Source organism: Herpailurus yagouaroundi, unplaced genomic scaffold (genome assembly GCF_014898765.1).
Source record: "Herpailurus yagouaroundi ecotype Mexico unplaced genomic scaffold, PumYag 180, whole genome shotgun sequence".
NCBI classification, from domain to species: Eukaryota; Metazoa; Chordata; class Mammalia; order Carnivora; family Felidae; genus Herpailurus; species Herpailurus yagouaroundi.
In genome coordinates this window covers 27,789,177-27,811,724 of record NW_024412411.1, presented here as the reverse complement: position 1 = coordinate 27,811,724, position 22,548 = coordinate 27,789,177, and the positions used below count along the sequence as shown (strand labels likewise).

The window sequence follows — 22,548 nt, the reverse complement described above, 5'->3', positions numbered from 1 at the left end:
AAGGGTTATGATGAATAATACCCCAAATATTTAGATAGAGAATAATGAGTGTGAGTTACATAAAGTAGTAACAGCTTTTCTCTTTAGAGGGTTATATTTAAGTTGAGGCCAAAGGATAAGTGGGAGCTAGCATGAAAAGAACAGGGAAGAGTGTTCCCTATAGAGGGAAAGCAATTGTAAAGGCCATGAGATAGCAAAGAGCTTGGTATCCTCTATGCCAGAATTTGGTTATAATACCCCATGAGGAACATTTGTTTAAAACACTATGTGAACACACTGAAAGGGGATATCGGCTTGAGTGGCAAGGTCCTGATCAGTATCTAGTGGTATATAATAAAGTTCTTGGGCAGGCAAAGATCCACCAGAGAATGTCCTTGTTAAGGTGGGAAACAGCTCAAGTGGGCTGTGGTAACTAAGCAGATGCTCAGGTATTAATTTGAAATTTCGATGATTATGTTGGGATGCAATAAGGATCTATTCCACATGATTGTGTACTCTAAAAAAATTAGCACCTGCGTGGCTCAGGTCATGATCTCAAGGTTTGTGGGTTTGAGCCTTGAATCGAACTCTCCACTGTCAGCATGGAGCCCCACTTTGGATCCTCTGTTCCCTCTCCCCCCGCCCCCCTGCTGCTCATCCTCTATCTTTTTCTTTGTCTCTCAAAATAGAAAAAAAAAAAACATTAAAAAAAGTGTTTTAAAATAATTAACACATGTAAAGATGTTATTTTTAAATTTTGTATACTTTCATCAGTGGTAGGTTAATCTTTAGGTAGAGGTAAACTCTTCATACATGCTTTTTTCATAATTATGACACTTCATAAAAAGGATATCAAGTGAGCAACAGACTTTCTGGATAGGCTGTGTGTCTTTATCTTCCCTTTTGCTTACATATGTTGGGGGAAAATGGGGAGAAGGAGTAACAAAGGAGTGGAAAAGGTGAAGAAAATAAAGTATTAAAATAACATAATTTGACTGTTGGATTCCACCTAGAATGAAAGGGATTTTAAGGATCAATTTACTAAACATATTTTAAGAATTCCAAAAGCAAACACATCTAACTTATTAAATAAGCCTGCCTGGGGAAATATCCCAAATTATTTTTTTTCCTCTATAAATCCATTTCTGTAATATGTTTTACAATATGACCTTCTTTTGTTTGTAGTTTTAATGCAAATTCTGGCATTTAAGAATTACTTAACTGCAGGAAAAAAAAGAGAATTATTTAACTGCAGGATATACTAAAACCTTTGGCATTTAGTCAAAATATATTATTTTTGTATTTATCAGAATCCAGCTGATTACTCAGGACATTTTCAGGCATACTTGACACCTCAGTATATAGTGGCAAATAGTGAAAAACAATAATTTTAAGGTTGATTTAATCATGTCCATTTAACCAGTATCTTTAGGTTTGGAAAGCTTCCTCAGATATCAGCCCAAATACCCCCTAGATGAATTTTTAGTTCTTGTAATATATTTCTACTTACAGGCATATTTTGCTTACAAATGGAATACATAACAATTTATTTTGTTTTCAGTCTATTATGATCATGCTTCTACTCAGATTTAAATAGAATTGCACATGTGTATGTTATTTCAATCAGTTTTAAATTTTAAAAAAGCATGATGTTCACTATGTTCATTCCTTAAACCTCTTCTTACTATGAGTTTTTATATATAAATTTACTATAAATATGAATTTTTCAAATTTACTAATATTTTTTCTCACCCATAAGCTAAACCTACTTTAAGCACATTTATATAGCATGTTTTATCTCCAAGTACTTTATAGCTATGTTGTGGGAGCTAGCTCACCACAACTGAAGTTAAATGATTAGTAACTCTGATAGAGATGCATTTATGTAAATTATAATTACAGAGTCTAGAAAGGACCCTGAGGTCTTATCACCTTAAAAATACAAAACAACACTCTGTTTAAAATAAATCATAATACTCTAATCAAATATAATCAAAATCTTACTCCTGCCTCTATGCTCAATAGTCATATTATAAACATCACTGACAAGTGATTATATATATTATAGGATTTAAGCCCTCAGAAATAGAATCATTAAGTCTAGCAGTCATTATAGTGTGATATATATCATCTTTCTCATTTGGGGAATGATTGCATATTGTACATATTGACAGCTGGTGCTATCATGTTATCATTCTTTCAGAAAATACTAATCAATTGGCTCACTGTAACTACTATCTTTATGATTTTTATACTGTTGTCTCATTATATCTTATCAGAATCTATATCCTAAGCACAAAAAGCAGATAACACCTTATCTTTTTATCCATGTTTTATTTATATCATTGTTGAATGATATTTAAGAATGACATTGATAATTTAAGACATATAGGCAAAGAGATGTAAAACTCTTCTTTTACTTAGAGAAGTTTGCTTTATGTTAAAATAGCAAGACTATATACATTACTATTCATAGAAGTCACTAGAAAGATAATTATAATTGGTTACTTCATCAATTCTCATCTTCCTGTTTTTTTCTCTTTTCTTTTCTTTTTTATGAATAGCTACCAAGGAGCTTCTGGGAAAATTAAATCTAGCGAAATAAGTGATCCAAAAATAAGATATATCACACTTTAATAAATAATTGTATCTAATTATGGAAGAATGTGTACTTACTTGCCAAGTGCAAAGCATTCCATCTTAACAGTTGTTCCCTTAGCAGCTGTAACCGTGAAAGGAAAATGGACCTCAATTTTCGGCTCATATTCTCCCATCACACCTGGCAAATAGAGAGCATTCTTTAAGCATAAAATTAATGTCACAATTTCCTTCCAATTCTGGAGATGTTACATTGAAAAGCACCGTGGTTTGGTTGTTAATGTGTGTTTGATGACTGCTAGATTTTTAATGCATTGAAGTAAGAAGTACACTTGGACTCAGTCTGAAGTTGCATGTATATTCAATACCATTTCAAGTAATAATTATTAGAAATGTTAATCAACACTGCTAGTTTAGTTACTGATTATATTCCCGGGGAAATAAATAACTATGAACATTTCCCATGATAAATGATTGTGTTTTTTTCTAAATAAGTAAAAACTTTCTTTATCATTGTCATAAAAATGAATGCTTATTCATTAAGTCAACATATATTTACTGGAGGACAGCTATGCTAACCACTAACATATATTTATTGAATATTTATCATATGCAAGCATTTTGCTAGGCATTGTGGGGATTATTAAGATAAATCAGCCATGAGCTGTGCTCTCCAGCACTCAGCAAGTGTATTCTTAGACAATGACTCAAGTATGGAAGAAGAGCAATATATATATAAAATTATTGTAATTCAAGATAGGAAGTGATGAGTGCTATGAACAAGATATCCTTAAACTATTATGTACATTTGAAGCACTATATATATATATATATATATATATATATATATGAATAGTTAGGATTTGAATAAGTAGGGAAAAGATAGGAGAGAAAGCAAATGAAACTCTAAGAATAAAGACAAAAAGGTGGGAAACTACCAGAAGTAGGAATATCAGCTTTTCTGGCATGTTTGGTATATGAAGAGAAATGATACTGGGCAAATTTGGAAATATAAATGGAGTACAAAAAGTAGAGGGCTTTGATGACCAGAGTAACACATTCAGACTTTAATCTGTAAATAATTTGGGTCACTTGGGTTTTGAATAGAGGAGTGGTATTCTGCTGAGATGTATATACTGAAATTGGAGCAGAAACCAGTACATCAATAACATTATTTCAATAATGCAAGATAGAAGGAATAAAGGTCCAAACTTGAATTACAGTGGTAGAGAGAGAAAGAGAGTGAGAGAGAAGAGGCACTAGACAAAAACAACAACAACAACAACAACAACAACAACAACAACAACAACAAATAAGTGAGCTTGGCACACATTGAGGGTGGTTGCTGGAGACAAGGGTGTGGACCTCTTCAATAATGACACTATGGCTTTCAGCTTCGGGGCTGGATGATGATGTGAATGAAAGGAAGAAGAACACAGCTACAGTGGAAAAGCTGATGACACTCAGTTTAGGAGTACTGAGTTTGACACCTGTAAGATATTCAGAAGAATCTGAGTAGACAACTCAATGAGGGAATGAAGCTCGGAATGAGTTCTGGACAAGTGACAGACATTTAATGTCATCATTTAGAAGTGGCAGTTGAAGCTCTGAGATTGGATATCACTTTCACCTAAACAAAGACCTAACTGAGGACTGGTGAATTCCTGTGCTAGCGCTCTCAAGCAACCGAGGAGCTAATTTCCTCCCCCAAATTTTAGGAGATCCTGTATATAAAGCAGTATAGAGGAGATAGTTATAATTTAGTACAGATGTTTCTCTGAGCAGCTTGTATGTGTTTGGGAATGTTTGTGTTTATGGGCATGTGTGCACATCTAGGCCCATGTGCATGTATAGATAGTGCTATGTGTATTCCCTCTTTGTGTATGTGTGTGAGATGAGAAAGGACAGGAGAGATGAAAACTAGAAAGAGTAAGAAAAGTGATATAAGATACAAAGGCAAAATGTACTGGATGTACAAAGACAGAAAAGGTTACCTTTGGCAAGAAAACTTTTATGTATTTATTATCTATCTATCATCTATCATCAATCATCTATCTACCAATTATTAATTTGATATGGGCCTTGAAGAAAGAATGTGGCCCACTTTAGATGGAAAGTATTCAAATTCACTGAGGACAAGAAGATTATCTTTGCTTTTTCTTTGTTAGTGTTTTGCAAAGTAATCATAGACAAATATCACTGATATTTGCACCAAAAAGATTGGCTTCTGAACATAGCTTTGCTAATGACTTAGACTGTTCCATCTCTGATAGGTCAGTGACTTGCAGGTCTCTATTTTCTAATCCATACTCTGAGGAACAGAAGAGAATTACCATTGATGTAATGTATTACTTCAATACGCTGATTGCTTTGATTGCTTTCTAGTCCAGTGTTCACTGAACCAAAAGCCTGATTCGTATATAGCAAGTGAATTGAGTGGTTAGTCTTATTTTATCAAAATGAATGTTTAAGCACTTCTCTTTCTCAACACTATTTCCTCTTCTACTTCTTTTCTCAACTATATATGAAATATAAAATTGAAAGGTTTGAATAAGAAGCTTCAAATTACATTATCTAATTTGAGCTGCACTATAAGGTATAACTCTTTCTAATTTTACTCTTATGGTGAAGATATAAGGACAGATGAGAAAGCTCTTCACCTTTCTTGTTCTTTGACAATTGATTACATTCAGCAATTAAGTTTTGCCGTACATTTCATGGGACAATTATGTTAGAGCTGAAGTCCACGTTAGTGTATATAATTTATCTTTTTTTTTTTTTTTAATATGAGAGAGTTAAGAGTCAAAGAGGTCAGGTAATTGGCTCAAGTTCCTATAGAATGCTGTTGGCAGAATGGCAAAAATAGGAATTTTCTGACCTTAGGTGTTTAACAGCTATTTGCTTGACATCACTCTATTGAGGGATTTCAGTCACAACAGTTCAGGCATAACCACATGTACTACATCAATCATTGACTGTTTGTCATGGATTAATATCCATATCCATATTTTAATTTCAAGTTTTATTATTTCAAGTCATATGTGGTGTAGTTTGTAATTTGTTTTGTTGGGTAGGGTTTGATGTTAAAGGAAAGAGAAGCAGTCCTCTAAGACACTTAGTTAAATATCAAAATATTAGGCCTATCTCTTTATTCAAGGTAGTTCCTTTATTTTTATTTTATTTTATTTTATTTTATTATTTTATTTCACTTATTTATTTATTTTTTCTCCCTGGAGACACTGTACATGTCTTCATCTCTTTCTCCATACCTTTTCTTGGATAGTAGGCTGCCCTATTAAAATTACATGCCATTAGAAGATGACCCCAAATTACCCTAATTCCTGATAAAAAAGGTCTTCCAGCTGAGACAACATTATTCTCCTTCTATGTCTTCATGGTTGTTTTTTTTTTCTTTGCAATTCAAATATAAATTTTATTTTTTTATTTATGATAAATAATCTTTTTTTATAACTTGTTTTATTATTTTTTAAAATTTACATCCAAATTAGTTAGCATATGGTGAAACAACGATTTCAGGAGTAGATTCCTTAGTGCCCCTTACCCATTTAGCCCATCCCTCCTCTCACAACCCCTCCCGTAACCCTGTTTGTTCTCCATATTTATGAGTCTCTACTGTTTTGTCCCCCTCCCTCCCGGTTTTTATATTATTTTTGTTTCCCTTCCCTTATGATTATCTGTTTTGTCTCTTAAAGTCTTCATATGAGTGAAGTCATATGATTTTTGTCTTTCTCTGACTAATTTCACTTAGCATAATACCCAGTTCCATTGACATGTTGCAAATGACAAGATTTCATTCTTTGTGATTGCCAAGTAATACCCCATTGTGTGTGTGTGTGTATATATATATATATACACACACACACGTATACATATATACACATATAAACATGTGTGTATATATATGTATATATATATATATATACATATATATACACACCACTTCTTTTTTATCCATTCATCCATCGATGAACATTTGGGCTCTTTCCATACTTTGGCTATTGTTGATATTACTGCTATAAACATGGGGGTGCATGTGTCCTTCAAAACAGCACACCTGTATCCCTTGGATAAATGCCTAGTAGTGCAATTGCTGGGTCATAGGGTAGTTCTATTTTTAGTTTTTTGAGGAACCTCCATACTGTTTTCCAGAGTGGCTGCACCAGCTTGCATTACCATTAATTTTCTTGTTTATTCCAATTACTTGCAAAGAGTTAAGGTGCTTTTCCCTAAGCGGAATGTAATTTCAAGTACTGTTTCTTTAAGTGTGTTGCAGACTAGAGAGCCAACAACATCCAAAAAAATGGAAAACATACAAAAATTTCATTGTGCATGTTTCAACTCTAAGCCTAGTGATAAATAATCTTTGCAGATGTTTCATTTGTAAATATCTTTTTTAACTGTCTTTAGCAATTTGAATATAAATATGTAAGTATTGTGCTGTGTAAGTGACCTGGTAAGGAAATAAAAGCCCAAATAAACAACAACAACAACAACAACACAACACCAGTAAATAATAATGATAATAACAATAATAATAATGACAAATATGAGATGGAATGAAAGGAAAATACTAAATAGTTCACATTGTGCCAATAGACTTTGTGCTATGTACTCATCTTTTTGGGACACACTGAATATCAACTTGTGATTTGTAGATAAGTGATGTAAATCCCAGCTCCAGCCCTGGCTCTATTGAAACATTGAGGCAATCACAAACCCTCTCTGGGTCAATTTTCTTCTGTACAATGCGAATGTTAATATTACGAATGATTTAAAAATCTAGAAGTATGTTAGGGAATATACATTGCACATTCATGTGTTCCTCTTTACTACTGTAGTCAAATAAATTAAAAGTTATAATCTTTGAAAATGTTATCCAGATGCCGTGTTTTCAATTCCAAAATGGAGTCCTATCTGATAAGCAACAATTTCACAAGCCTAGATAGACAACATATTGTTTTCTCTCTTCAAAAGTACATATTTTTCTGAATCATACTTTCTCAAGATGAATCATTGTTATATAAATAAAGTGATTGATGAATCTCTTGGCAAGAGGAAATAAATAATTTGTATTATCTTCAAATAAATGTACCATTATGAGTAGTATTTATCTAAGGAGATTGAAAAGAACTAGAAGTGTTTATTATTAGATGTTTTTCATGACTATTACATATATTCTGAAAATCAAGGAGACCAATAGATTTTGTTTCCCTTTCCACACACCAAGAAAAATTTGATCAAGGAGATGCTTCACACTGTAATTGGTTTCCATTGATTACTGAATTTTAAGACGTATTTTCTTCCCCTGTTCTTGACACTGTGATTTAGAGAAATATATGCATCTCTCTCCACCATAATCTGAAGACTCAACCCATGTGCATCAATAACTGGGAAAAATAATTTATAAAAGTGAAGTCTAAAGAAATCAACTATGTATTTTTTTCTAAACAAAACAATAAGCTCTCTAGCTTTAAAACAATAGTCTCGATAGAGACAATTTTAAAAGTTTAACAAAGAGTTGAATATTCACTATGAGAAGTATGTTAAAAGCTTTCTTTTTATTAAAAAAAAAGTTTTCCATTTTTAGGAAATTAAGTATTTTTGATATTTTTTTAATGTTTATTTTATTTTGAGAGAGAGAGAGCATGAGCAGGGGAGGAGGAGGAGAAGGAGAAGGAGAGAGAGGGAGAGAGGGAATCCTAAGTGTTTTCATGTTTAGCCCGACATGGGGCTTCATCTCACAATGGTGAGATCATGACCTGAGCCAAAGTCAAGAGTCAGAAGTATAACCAACTAATCCACCCAGGTGCCCCAGTATGTTTGCTATTTTTATAAATGTGTATTTACAAATACAATTACAGAAACTTCACTGTAAATATATCTTCATAACCAAAAACATAAGTCCAATTTAAAACTCTCATGCATGATTTTCTTACTAAGTTTTCTTTGACTTTGTGCATTGTGTGTGTGTGTGTGTCTGTATGTGTGTCTATGTCTGTGTGTCTGTCTGTGTGTGCCTTTCAAATATGAAAAAAAATATTGGTACCTGCTATGATTAGCAGCTGTATTTCTATATGGTTTATTCAAATATTTATTTCTACTAGTATATTTTTCCATTAAAAAGAGAAAGTAAAATGCCGCAGATATACAGTGGACTTTCTTCACTGCATTAAGCACATTAAACACAAATTGCTATATTCACAGTCCCTTCTATAAGAAACTAAAACAAGTAATATAGAAATAAGATAAGGGTAAACAAGAACAAGGCAAACCTAAGTTATGAGAAAGCAGTTTCGACACACACACTACCTGGAAGGTAAAGAAGATCTATTCAAATCAGAAGGTAAGACTAAGCCAATTGGAAAGTAAAATAAAATAAAATAAAATAAAATAAAATAAAATAAATAAAAACTATGTATAAGAGCTTAATTGCATTATTGGGAAATATATAAAGGAAATAGCCATATAATCCTATTACTAAGATTCCTAAGACTGTTGGGATTCAGCTACTTTACAGTCTTAGTCCCCATGGAGTCGGGCCATATTGCAAACCCTAATCTTGGAATTTTCTAATCTCTCCTTTATTTTACCATGCCATGTATTTACTGAAAACAAAAGTCTCTTATTTAGGTTCACTGGAGTGAGCTTCTATACCTTATAACTACCTAGAAAACCACATTACCTTTTAGTTCTAGATTCTTTAGCATTATTCAGAGAAATTGCTCCTTCCAGAAAAGTTTCTTACCCATAGCTGTCTATTTATTCATACAGTAATCACTGAGAGGTCATGGGATTTATTTTTTTTTAAATTTTTTTTTCAACGTTTATTTATTTTTGGGACAGAGAGAGACAGAGCATGAACGGGGGAGGGGCAGAGAGAGAGGGAGACACAGAATCAGAAACAGGCTCCAGGCTCTGAGCCATCAGCCCAGAGCCTGACGCGGGGCTCGAACTCAGGGACCGCGAGATCGTGACCTGGCTGAAGTCGGACGCTTAACCGACTGCGCCACCCAGGCGCCCCAAGGGATTTAAATATCCTTGGAGGAATTAGTTCTGCTAGCTCATTTGATCAGCTGCCTAGTTGCATAACTCGGGGAAAAAAATGTGACAAATGGGTTGTTTTAACTATTGTTAAAAGTTTATTTTTACAATTTAATCTGCACAGATTGTTTTCTCACTTCAGTCTTGTTATTGAGAATGCCAGCATTCCTGCTGTTAGCACTCAGATTTGAGATACTAAACATACCAGGCCCTGATTTACTTTGTAAACAATTCACCACATATTTTATTTTATAAAAATTCTTATGGGTTTCAAAGGCTTTATGAATGATATGGTTCAAAAGATAAATCTTTCCGGGGGGGGATGCCAATTATCACAGCTTCATCATGGGGCTTTATGTGCATTAAAGATTGTAGATGTAAAGAAAGAAAAAACTTTTTGAACACCTGCTGTAAGCCTAGTGCTGTAAGTGTATGTAACTGTATTGTCATTTAAATCTTACAAACACAACAAGGTAGGCATGATTATCTCCATTTTAATTAAGAGGAAACTGATTATTTGAAAGGTTAAATAACTTGTTCAACATCACTGAGCTATTAAATGACAGGTAAGAGCTACAAATCTAGGACTACATTAATTCTGAAGCCAACTTTCCCTCCTTATTCTATGTTGCTCCCCAGGAAAAGTTCCCACTGTTTGCAAAGCAGAATTCATTTAGTCATTTCCAATTTTGTAGACAACTGAATTCCACTTCAAATACAGGGTATTTTCTTACCCTCTACATCCTCCCCCTCCCCATCCAACCAGGTTAATCTCTGTTTCTTTGTCTGTCTGTATCTCTCTCTTTCCATTTCTAATTATCTTTATCTATCTATCTATCTATCATCTATCTGTATATCAATACCCATATAATTTCTCTAATATATACATATATGTACTATATGTATATTTCTACTATATGTACTATATATAGTAAATATAGTATATTTCTACTATATTTCTCTAATATATACATATATGTACTATAATATACATATTTTCTATATATTTGATTTCTCTATATATTCTATTTTTCTCTATATTTCTATATATATTATATATATAGTATATATTATAGAACTGTTTCTTTTTTTGTAAAACTAATTACAATTGTAACTGATTGTTCAATCTGATTGCACTGTATCCCTTTGCTCAATTTCTGTTTCTCTTGTAATCTATGAGCTTAAGCAGGACAGAGACCACATTGTTTTGTTACCTTTGTAATTCAAACAGTACCTGGTACAAAGTCAGCAATGGTGATGATGAAGAAGGGAAAGAGGAGGAGGAAGAAGAAAAGACAGTTGAGAGGAAGGAGAAAGAGAAAGAGAAGAAAAAAGAGAAAGAGGAAGAAGAAAAGGAGAATAAATAAAAAGCGAGAGAGAAGGCAAAAAAAGAAAACAAGAAAACATCCACCCTCCTAGTAAAACACAAACAACTTCTATAATAACCCCAGAAAGAAATTTTGTCCCATATTTCTGGATTACTGTGGTGTCTTATTTCTTTTGATACTAATTATGTTATACCATGCATTACAGTTATTTATATACAGCTATTCCAATTATCTTACTAGTTGAAAGCATCATGGTCAAATCTGAATTCTGCTATCTGGCCCTAGTCTGTCTTTCTGATGTCTTTGAAACGTGTCCTTCAAAATTGCAGGTTGTTATAAGCAAACTTATCTTTTTGTATAGCTGTTTTAACTCCTTACTCTAACTGCTCATCTAAAAGTAATGTGCATTTTCCTTTATAATATTCACTTGGCTTTCATTACTCAGCAGAATAGAGCTGTGACATACTGCCAATCCAGTCTTTTCTCGAAAAAGCCATTCAAGATTCCAGATCAACACTTGAATCTGTTGGTTTGTCTTTCCTACTACTAATACAAGAGCTATTGTCCTGAGCCAAGCAAGCAAATAAACAAAGAACAGCAGACAGCAAATATAACAAATATTTTATATTTAATGCTAATTCTCTGCTTCAAAGTACAATCTGAACCCTCTAGCAATGCATTGAAAAACCTTACTAATTTGTACTTTTCCTCTCCAGTTAATCTTGTATTTAGTAACTCTTCTCACAAATCTTACTCTGTAGCCACACAATACTTTTCTCCATTTCTCAAAATAACCATGGCACTTTACAACCACATGCTTTTGCCTTTTTCTGTACTTCATGTAACCCCTCCCTCTATTTAATAAACTAACATTCAGTTTTTAAAATCATTCCCCAATTTCATCTCCCCATCTTTAGAAGATTTAATTTCACTGTATTGTTTTCACAGTGCACAATTCAAAACATTATTTTAGTGCATATCTCATGGCATTTTAATGATGTTTACTTTTTTTTTTTTATAAATTTTTTTTTTAACGTTTATTTATTTTTGAGACAGAGAGAGACAGAGCATGAACAGGGGAGGGGCAGAGAGAGAGAGGGAGACACAGAATCAGAAGCAGGCTCCAGGTTCTGAGCCATCAGCCCAGAGCCCGACGCGGGGCTCGAACTCATGGACCGTGAGATCGTGACCTGAGCTGAAGTCGGACGCTCAACCGACTGAGCCACCCAGGCGATGATGTTTACTTTTTTATATTCCTCACTGCATTATGGTTTCTAGCAATGAGGAAATGGAGTTTGTTCTTTTGTATCTGCAGTGCCAATGTATAAATTGATGAACTTCTATCTGGCTACATGTCATTCTTTGGATGAGCCTGGGCTCCTTGGTTCATAGTTTCTCCCATTGAATTCTTGATTTCATTTTCCTACTAAAATTTTGATTCACTATCTTGGATTGGTTCTTAAAAACATTTCTTTGTTCCTCATTTAAAGCTTGAAAGTGTTTCAGGAGCAAACCAAGGAATTTCCTCATAATCTTTCTAGGATTTCATGTTCATGTCTTTTCTGATTTCTTTGCATAAACATAATGTAATTTAAATCTTTGACCTTAATCTCTGGTTTATTTGGTCCCTGATTCTGCTATCTTTTCATTCCAATCTATTCTGTAAACAACTCCAGCTTAATCTTCATAAAATAATATTGTTATCATTTATTTTCCTCTCTTAAAAAATTAGTGATTTCCCATTGTCTTATTGATAAAATTTAAACTCCTCATTTTGTCATGTAAAGCCTTCAAAATCTGCTCCAAACCTAATTTATCAACCTTAGTTTTCACTTGACTAGAATAAGCCCACTGCTCTGGTTAGACTGTCTCCAAAATGGCACTTATTTATTCCTGTGTTATATTTAAATTATAAACCTATATATCCATTAAAATACTCTACATTAAGAAAGATGGATTAAGTTTCTTTCATCAGGATTACCTTCCACAACCACAGTACTCAAAATGATGGCTCCTTTCCCTAGATTCTAATAGCACTTACCGCTTACATTTATCATCTCTACTTAGTCATGTTTTATTTAGTGTTTAATGTTTACATGTCCTGTTTCTCTAATGAGATAAATAATTTATTTGTGGCTAGAACCATGCCTTACACTTATTTTTGACTTATTAAACTCAGATCATTGTAGTTTCATACACATAGATAGTCTTAGTTTACTATAAGCCAAGTGATAAGGGATAGTTATTGAGCATGAGTTATACATATAGCATAGAAAATCAAATTCATTTAAAAATTTTTCATTACTCAAGACTGGGAAAACATCATAATCCAGAATTTGCTCCAAATCCTTATAGGTAATTTCAGATTTTAATATCATTTGGGGAGAAAAATTAAATTTACCAGTTTTATTCTCTATAGATATATAAATGAAATATACAATATTTAAAAAATGATTAACCCATTAATATATTATGATACTGTTTTTTTCTTGGTCATTAAAAAAATTATCTTAGGTTTTAATACTGATGAAATGGAGATTATGAAGCCTGTTAATGATGGATAGATTAAACCACAATGTATTTGAGTTTTCATGTCTTTCACAAAAGAATATGTCTTGGCAATACAGATCAACAGGACTACATTAATAAGTTTCCTTATTATTTTTCTTCGTTGAACATATTATCCAGTATTAAGCCAAAATAAAGGACAAAAAAATTTAACCACAAAATAATCATAATTATTGAATATAACTATTCACATTAAAAAGCAACAACAACTAGGAACTGGTATTTAATAGACTGCAAAGGGTACACTTTTGTTTTTGTTTTTTGTTTTTTGTTTTTTTGTTTTTTTGAAAAAAGAAGGGAGTGAACCAGTAAAAGAATTTGTAATGGACAGGGTGTCTTCCTTTGCAAATTTTCCTAGTTCCACTTGGGTGTGGGTAAATGCTTCCTAAAAAGAACCAGAAGCAGGGCTTCTCACTTTCAGTGCGTAAGTGCTCACTGAAAACATGCTAGTTATACACATGTTGGATTTCTAACACTGAAAAGTCTTTGGAAATCTGTTTGTTTGTTTTGTTTTTGTTTTATTTTTTGTTGATTTTTTAAAATTTATTTTATTTTTCATCATGATGAGGGTACTCTTTAATCCCTATCACCTATTTCACCCATCCCTCCACCCACCTCCCCTCTGGTAACCATCGGGTCTCTATCATTAAGAGTCTGTTTTTTGGTTTCTTTCTCTCCCTCTCTTTTTTTCCCTTTTCTCATTTGTTTTGTTTCTTAAATTCCACATCGAGTGACATCATATTGTATTTGTCTTTCTCTGACTGACTTATTTTTCTTAGCATTATACTCTCTAGCTCCATCCACGTTGCTGCAAATGGCAAGATTTTATTCTTTTTTTATGACTGAATAATATTCCCCCTCTCTTTTTCTCTCTGTATGTCATAACTTCTTTATCCATTCATTTATTGATGGACATGTAAAAAAAAATAAATTACACATCAACTTATTCCAGCTCAAAAAAATTGTTCCCAGGTTTAAATTGGTTTAGTGAAATAATGGCTTGGGGAAGTAAGCAATTTAATGATAGATGCAAATATGATCTGTAAGGTCTTCTTTCTTAATTTTAATATGATTTGTTTATATTGCTGGTCATTCAATTTGTGAATAGTTTTTATAGGTTATAACCCACTCCCCCTGTTATTTTTATCATCTTTTTTTACAAGATTTCTAAAGTTGTAGAGATAAATTAAAATATAAAATTACAATTAGATAAGAATTTACCCAAAGGATGCAGGAGTGCTGATTCATAGGGACACATATACCCCAGTGTTTATAGCAGTGCTAACAACAGTAGCCAAATTATGAAAAAAAAAAAAACAAAAACCCAATTGTCCATCAACTGATGATTGGATAAAAAAGATGTGGTTTATATATACAATGGAATACTACCTGGCAATAAGAAAGAATTAAATCTTGCCATTTGCAATAACATGGAGAGAATTGGAGAGTATTATGTTAAGTGAAATAAGTCATTCAGAAAAAGACAGATATCATATGTTTTCACTCATATGTGGAATTTGAGAAACTTAACAGAAGACCATGGGGGAAGGGATGGGGAAAAAATGGTCTCATCAGAGAGGGAGGCAAACCATAAGAGACTCTTAAATACAAACTGAGGGTTGATGGGGGAGAGGGGAGGGAAAAATGGGTTATGGGCATTGAGGAGAGCACTTGTTGGGATAAGCACTGGGTGTTTTATGTAAGCGATGAATCATGGGAAACTACTGAAACTAAGAGCACACTGTATACACTCTATGTTAGCTAACTGGATAAATAATTATATTTAGAGGAAAAAATAAAAAAATAATAAAATTACAATTGGAGAACTAGTGTGACATTTCAGGTCATGCACTAATCACTGTTGGATGTGTAAATTCAATATAGTAATGAAAATTATACTCAGTCCTTCTTTGGAGTTTACCATGTACCAGGTACTTCTCCAAGTCCCTTAGATATGTCAACTGTAATTCTTAGAACACTTAGAATTGCTCTAGTAATTTCCTCATTTTACCTCTCAGAAAACTAAATTAGAAAGGTTAAAACTTGTCCAAAGTCATGGTTATTAAACACTACAGGCAGAATTTTAATTCAGGAAGTCTGATTCCAGAGTCCATGATGTTCTCCACAATTTTATGTAATGAATGAATTGTATTCCATGTGTTCTGTACTAAATCAGTGCCAAAGACACTTTGAAGCCAAAGACATTTTTCCATAGAAAATTGTAAGTATGGTTTGGTTGTTATTTAACTTACAAAATGCTGCCTAGTTCGTAATAAGTGATCTAGAATACTAACACAGCTCTTTGGACTTCAGGGTCCTAGAAGCAAGGATTCTTATGGTTAAGAGAGTAGGGAAAATAAATCACCTCTCCTCTCTACATATGCTTTCTTCATGGATGCAGAAACAGACTCAGACAAAAACTTGAAAGAAAGTTGCTTATTTTTTCATATTCTGTACTTTTCTTTCCTTGTTCCTTTGCGTATGTTTTTCCATCTGTCTATAATGCCAGCCCAGAACTGGGGCAATTTACAAACTTTTTTCTTCCTCAACACTGCACTCAAATGTCAAATCCGCTCTGCAGTTTCCTGATGGCCCTGTGGAGTTGGTTCCTGCTCTCTTTGCACATCTGACATATGATACCTCTTTATTTTACTGTTCACACATTGTGGTGTTACTTAACAATTATCACCTTGTCTATCTTCCCTATTAAATGATGCGTTCTTTGAGGATCAAAGGGTATATTATTTATCTTGAAAACCAAGAACCAAAAAAACTGTGAACTATGGCATATTCTTTATATGCATCATTAATCTTTTTTATGCATAATTATTCTAATCTTTACAATATGAAGGCAGATATAATCCCTGTTACATGAATTAAGAAACCAAGGTTTGAAAAGGTGGATCATGTAATTAAAATGAGGCATTACTGGGATTACAAAATAATTAAGTCTGCCTCAAAAGATCTCTGCCAGACTCTCTCTGTCTCTGTCTCTGTGTCTCTGTGTGTGTGTGTGTGTGTGTGTGTGTATAGAGAGAGAGAGAGTTTAAATGATACTAAATTCCTTTTTATTATTTTTCATAGTCTTATCCAACTCTCTTTCCTTATAACCTCTTTTTTCTAGGAAATTGTGTCAGTAAGATGTTAAAGGTAAAAAAGATATAATTTAACTCATATATGCTCTAAAGTAAAAATGACTGGGGCACCTGAGTGGCTCAGTCAGTTAAGCATCCGACTCTTGGTTTCTGCTCTGGTCATGATCCCACAATTGGTGAAGTCAAACCCCACATCAGGCTCTACGCTCACAGCATGAAGCCTGCTTGGGATTCTCTCTGCTTCCCTCTCCCGCCTCTCTCTCTTTTTCAAAATAAATTTAAAAAAATTAAAATTTTTAAAAATTAAAGATTACTGATCTCTAATTCTCTTTGTGGAAATTTATTTTTTAAAGCACAATGCTTATTCACCTAAATGACTACTTAATTGGTAGAATTTTAGCTTGAGTTGTTTAAGTATAATGCCACAGAGGGGGAATAGGTTGTAGATAGTGGGTCTATTGCATTTAGCCATATCTGCCTGAGAGTCCATTTCTGAGATTAGAGCCTCTAAGTTTTTCTCATTGTTTCTTTTTAAAATTTGTTCTCTGCTTTCACTCATATCTGAATTTCAAATTCTCTAAAAGCTGCTTGAGGATACATCTTTTGTTTAAATAAAGTTAAAGTCAGAAGGGCCTGTGGCAGTGACCAACTATTATTGGTCCTATAGTGACCAATAGGACAGGTATTCCTACATAGGAATAATTTCTAATTTGGCTATATGTAAGATATGTACTACATGTATTTCATTATCTGGATGTCAGGATGACAGCAAAAAATTTCTTTATATTACTTTTAATTAATTTATTAAACCAATGAGTGATAGAAATATTCTGTAAGATTCTGAATTTGATATAGTCTTCATTTTCTCTTCTTCATAATTATTTTCTTTTAGTACTCTGACATTTTAAAAGAAAGCCTACATTTAAGGGAAAAAAAGTGTGCTGTAATATCAAATAAACCTACTAATTATTAAGGAAATTAGGCTATGTATTCTCTTGACAGATATTTTGTCAGATAATTAACACACTATATAACAGTCAACCTTACATTCTCCATAGATGAATTGTGTCATTCCCAAAAATCAGCATAATCCCAATTTTACTTATATGGGTTACTCGTTAGACTCTAATTTAATACATTTGATGGATTCGCTTTCTTGATGAATTGAGAAAAAAAATCCTCACAATGTCTATTCCAATGAAACTGAGAAGAAGCAAATATTGGTTCTATTATAAACATGCTACTCATACTGAGGATCATCTCTAAGTATACCCTTTAAATTTGAAATAGGTAATATTGAAGTAATTCAAACCCTTGATTTGGCAATGATGTCATAAGTGAGGCCTAATGATACAATGGAAAACACACTTACTATGAGTTAGAGGTCTAGTTCCACATGTCTTACCAACTCTGACCTTGAGTGAGGTCCTTAATGGGCTGGCAACTGAACAATGAAGCATAATATTTAGCAATGTACTTTTTAGAGTCATACGAACATAGGTAAGAGGACCTGTTACCTGTCCAAATGGCAGATTCTTTAACTATAAAAGAGAGGCTCAAAATGCTGTTTTGTTGTGAAGAACGAATAAGAGAATGTATGAAAAGTTTTCAGCACAGGTGCCTGATGCATAGGAAAAATATCAAGCATTATGAAGCCTTCCACTAATGTAGCTGCTATCTTCCTTACACAGCACTGAAATATATGGGTTATAAAACAGTAAGATGAATCATTGAGTTTTAAATTATTTTGAATAATGGTGAAATCATACTTATAAATGTAAATGGTCTCCCAGTATGTCTTCTTTGAAGAACACATTTATTTGAACATATTAGTTTCAGACCGTTTATTTAAAAAATAAGAATTGATTTTTCTGAAAAATTTGTAAAATAGCTCATTGGGATGAACTGTGAAAGAAACACTTCTAAATATTACAAATTGTTTTCCAGAAGCAGTTTTAGAACCCTCAATATCCTGGATGTGAATTTCAGCACTGAATAACAAAAGTGATCACAAAATAAAAATATAATTCAACAAAGAAGGGTATCAATAAAGACATATATTCAATATCCTTGTAGGATAAGAGAACCATTAAAATATCTACCATAACATTATTCAATTTTAGACAAACTAAACTAAGACAAAATGTTAAAATTGGTTCAGGAGAAAAAAATGGAAAGAAATTATTTAAAATGATTTGTAAGGAAACTTAAGTTTATTTTTATAAACCTTATTGGATACTCAGAAAAAAATCAGGTGGATCATATTAAGAATAGCAGTGCAAGGCAAGATGAAAACAGACAGCACAGGGAAATGGGCATCTTATTAATAATAGAATGATTATCTAAATAAAGTGAAAAGACCTACGGCACCCATGGCAGCTCAATTATGAGGACACTCTTCAAGAAACAGTTTATTAACCTAAATTTCAAAATAATTATCTTAAAGGTGGTCTAAAACTATTAATTAAATACATTTAAAAATATTCCAGAGGCAATCAACTAATTGCAGAAATACTTTGATTGCTTTATGATCACTTTAAAGTCACAGCTGCTAATTGAGATAGAATAAAATGTCAGACGTTCCCTAACCTGACTGAACATAAAAATTCCTAGTGATGTAGTAAAAAAAAAAAAAAAAAAAAAATCTGTAATGTCCACTTCTGGCTTACTAAATCAGAGCAGCTAAGGGAAGGACCCAGGAATATGAATTTTTAACAGGATTCTCCCAATATGATTCTGTATATTCTTTCAGCCAGCTTTCATTTGGAAATCCTATCTGGTATAAAAAAGAACTTAAAAAATATGAAGAGGTATATGATATTAAAAAAAAAAAAACCTCAGCATATGTTTTAGTTCCCAATTGTATGTAATATGAAATATGTGAGAAGTGCTATGGAAAATGAAGATTCCTGGGATTTACAGGGTGAGGACAACTTGCACACAGATATCAAATTACCCTTTTCTTCCAATCCTCTCTGAAGGACAACTGGAATAGAACGACTTCACTAGTGGGGTCCAAGTGGAACATTTGGAGACCAGGTTATCCTGAGAACTGCCAGGAAAAGAGTAAGTCTAGGACTTTATTCTTTTTGGAAGTCTCCTGAAGGGTCAGCCTTTAGAAGCTAGAAAAACATTCTTAAAGACACTGTACCATCTCTTAGCTGATGTGGTTTGGACAGGGCTGCTGACTCATTGGACTCACCAGACTCTTCCAGTTCAGGGAGAAAGATCATGTGGACTTAATTCTTGCTAGTACTTTCAGTTGGAAGACAGCTAGCTAATGGGGTCATCTGGGGAGGGAGGAGAGAAAAAACATTCCTTGTGTCTCAACAAAGAAGTGTTTATTAGTAATTTGTTCACCATACATTTCTGGCATTGAAAATACTGATCTGTAGTACCGCTTCAGAAATTCTGATTGGATGGTTGTTAGGTATGCCCAAATTTCCATTTTTTACAAGAATCCAAGATGATTTTCATGCTAGGTTTTGAGGATCACACTACTAAATGCTGGCCTATTAGATGCAATTTTATAGACTTCCAAAAAGTTTTGAGAAATTTTATTAAATGTTATTTCATTATTATTAATTGAAATCTACTTATCATAATTTATATTAGTTTCAACTTTAAACAAAATGATTCAACAATTCTATGCTTTACACAATGATCACCACAATAAATGTAGCTACTATCTGTAGCCAAATTTATTAAAATATTATTGACTGTATTTCTTATCCTGTACTTTTCATTCTTGTGACTTATTTATTATATAATCATAAATTTGTACCTCTTAATCCCTTAACCTGTTATGCTTATCCTCCCTGTGGCAACGATCAGTTTGTTCTCTGTATTTATGAGTCTGTTTCTGTTTGTTTGTTTGTTTGTTTGTTTGTTTTGTTTGTATATCTATTCATCTATTGATGAACACTCAGGTTGCTTCCATATCTTGGCTATTTAAAATTATGCTGAATTAAATAATGTGGAGAAGTGATGTTTTGTCATGGCTAGTGAAGTACCTTAGGTATTGGAAACAATATCTTGGTGAAATGGGAAAGACCTCAGGAGTTGAATTGGAACTGGAATTTGTTAACCATTTTGTAAAATATGTTATTATAGAAAGGATCTTAATATGGGGATGATAAAGTGTCTAAACTTTCAGGTAACGAGGATAGCATGGATACTTGTCTCAAAGGGTTATTGTGAATATTAAATGGATTACTACATACAAAGCAATTAGAAAAGTTAAATAGCAAGCTGGCAAATATAATTTCCATGAAGATATCATAAGGTTGTGTGGGTGGGAATTATGAAAGTGGCAGATGATTTTCAGTACAGATGAACATAAGGACGTGATTTTGAATAAAGCCAAACTATCCTTATTATATGGAAGATTCTATTCCTGTTTATTGTAACTAACTAGCTGTAGGATCTTTGACAATTCACTCAAATACTTGCAGACAGAATGAGGAGTCAGAAAGGCTTCTCAAGAAGAGAGAGCAAGAACAAAAGGATTGAGTCAGAAAATTCTGGTGTAGGATTTAAATAAAGAATAATTGAAGGCAAGTGACAAAATATAAACTTTTCCCCTGCTACTCTCTCCCCCACACAAAACTTCATTAAAATGTCTGAAGAGTTTGAATTTGCACAGTAAACAATAACAGCAGCAACAAACACTACAGCTGTGGAACCAAGAAAGTAGTTTCTATCTTCAATGACCCACACACTAGTGAAATACAGTGGAGATTTTGTCATAAATACTGTGTTAATAATTAACTTTTACTAAAGCTTACTACATAACAGGCACTTTTCTAATCACTTTATTCATATTAATGCATGAGTCCTAACAATAATCCCATGAGACAAGTATCCATGCTATTCCCGTGTTCAGATGAATAAACTGAAGTTCAGACAGATTAAATATCTTTTCCAAGGATAATGTAGGTAGTAAATCAAACCCAACTTTGTGACCAATTTACTTGAACAAAATAAATCAAAATGGATTCTAGTTTGAATCTCTGAAATGATGCTACTCTTATGAACTTGCTTCCTGTAAGTTTTTTTGATAGATGATAAAGGAGATGGTATAACAGCTAGTTTACTGGCATTGCACCTGAAGCTTTTCTTTTCTTCTATAGTACAAACCATGCCAATGCTTTTGAAAGTGAGTTTTGGATAAAGATACTATTCACCTTATGTAAATTGTAGTAAAGGTGGTTCAAAGCCACTGATCTATGAAAGAGGTAAAGAGTATTATAATTAGAAATTGTAAGAAAGAGATGAATGAGAATAACATCACAGATGTAAAATTCACAGGGCTTGCCAAACCTATGGAACCTATTCATGTGGTCATGAGATTTGGAGGATTCTCACTTACGCAGATACAATTATATTAGATATTTAGAATAAAGATGATTTTACTTAGAACACAGCTGGAGAAGTTAGTTTTCAGGAAGATTGTAAATTGGAAACACAGAAATTGAAGTGCTCATTAAAGAAAAAAAATTAAAAATGCAGGTGGGCCTCAGGAGTAGAATCCTGTAAGAATATCTGTATTTATAAGGTTAACGGTCCTTAAATCATTTATAAAACAATGCCAAGTGTAAACAAGGCAGACAAATGGGTGAATGGACACAGGTAGAGAGCTAAACAGAATGATTGATTTAGGGAGTGGACTGAGAAGAGACAGTTAAGTTCCAGATGAAACTCTGTGGGAGAGTCTACTGCCAGGTAAGTCTAGAAAAGAAAATATTTTCAGATTTAAACAGAAACCACAAATAGGTCAAGAATGGTGAAGGCTGAAAAATACTGATACATTTGACTAACAGATAACCAGTTTTGAGAACACATGTTGAGTGGTGTGGTAAGACTAAATGCCAGATTTCAGGTTATTAAATAAAGGAAGATAGTGTAGCAATGGAGAT

The 22,548-nt window shown here is 33.0% G+C and overlaps 1 protein-coding gene across 3 annotated transcripts in view; it reads right to left on the bottom strand.

The window, feature by feature from the left end:
* Positions 1–22,548, bottom strand: part of CNTN5 (contactin 5) — a 1,407,026-nt gene that overhangs the window by 371,167 nt on the left and 1,013,311 nt on the right. For all 3 annotated transcript variants that reach the window (XM_040489700.1, XM_040489698.1, XM_040489699.1), the window contains one exon: positions 2,656–2,758. In XM_040489700.1, coding sequence (XP_040345634.1) covers positions 2,656–2,758 — 103 coding nt within the window. The remainder of the gene's footprint in view (positions 1–2,655; positions 2,759–22,548) is intronic.